This window comes from Rhipicephalus microplus, chromosome 1 (genome assembly GCF_043290135.1).
Source record: "Rhipicephalus microplus isolate Deutch F79 chromosome 1, USDA_Rmic, whole genome shotgun sequence".
Lineage (NCBI taxonomy): Eukaryota > Metazoa > Arthropoda > Arachnida > Ixodida > Ixodidae > Rhipicephalus > Rhipicephalus microplus.
The window spans coordinates 158170879-158171552 of NC_134700.1; the positions used below are offsets into that span (position 1 = coordinate 158170879).

At 44.4% G+C, this 674-nt stretch overlaps 1 protein-coding gene across 1 annotated transcript in view; it reads right to left on the reverse strand.

Annotated features, from left to right (window-relative positions):
• Positions 1-420: 420 nt before the first annotated feature.
• Positions 421-674, reverse strand: part of LOC142765874 (sodium-dependent nutrient amino acid transporter 1-like) — a 7622-nt gene continuing 7368 nt past the window's right edge. The window contains exon 5 of the mRNA XM_075867679.1: positions 421-572. Coding sequence (XP_075723794.1) covers positions 421-572 — 152 coding nt within the window. The remainder of the gene's footprint in view (positions 573-674) is intronic.

Sequence of the window (674 nt, forward strand, 5' to 3'; positions counted from 1 at the left end):
TACAATCCATTGATCGAATAAAATTGTCGTTTAGACCTAACAAAGTGTTAGAAGTGTGAAAAAATAGATTTTTTATGTACAATGAGAGGCAAGTGCAGCAAGATAATGTTGTAAATTGAAGGCGGTGTGCGAGAAATTCATCTTCGCAAAAGGGTTAGTTATTACGAGAAAGAAAAACAAAGGCAGTCACTTTTAAAGCTGTGACTGAGCGTCTGCCCTTGCCTGCCAGGACTGCCACTGTTTCAACTGTGGTAACTGCGGTAGAGTGTCGATTGCCTTAGAAATATCGTGAACGCGATTATAAAGCGGAGCAATACTCCATCTGTTTCCTTTCGTTCGCCAGACTGTGCTACTTCAAGATTAAGAACCACTGTATGATAAATACGTGTATTAATGGAGTATTTGTTTTTACTTTAATGACTATAGCCGGACAAAGGCCAATGCAGCCCTGTAACTCACCGCACTACCAAGAGTGCCGACGGCTATCAGGACGTAGAAGGCGGACATCCACAATCGCGACCACGGCAGAAACTCGGCGCACTCGGGGAACGTCACGAACGCGTAGTTCGTTCCTAGAAGGCAAAGTTCCACATCAACGTACCGGCCTCGAGGCTACAAGCATATGGGTCGTTTCTACCTACTTTCGCAGTCCAATAGAATCCTTTGTTGCTACA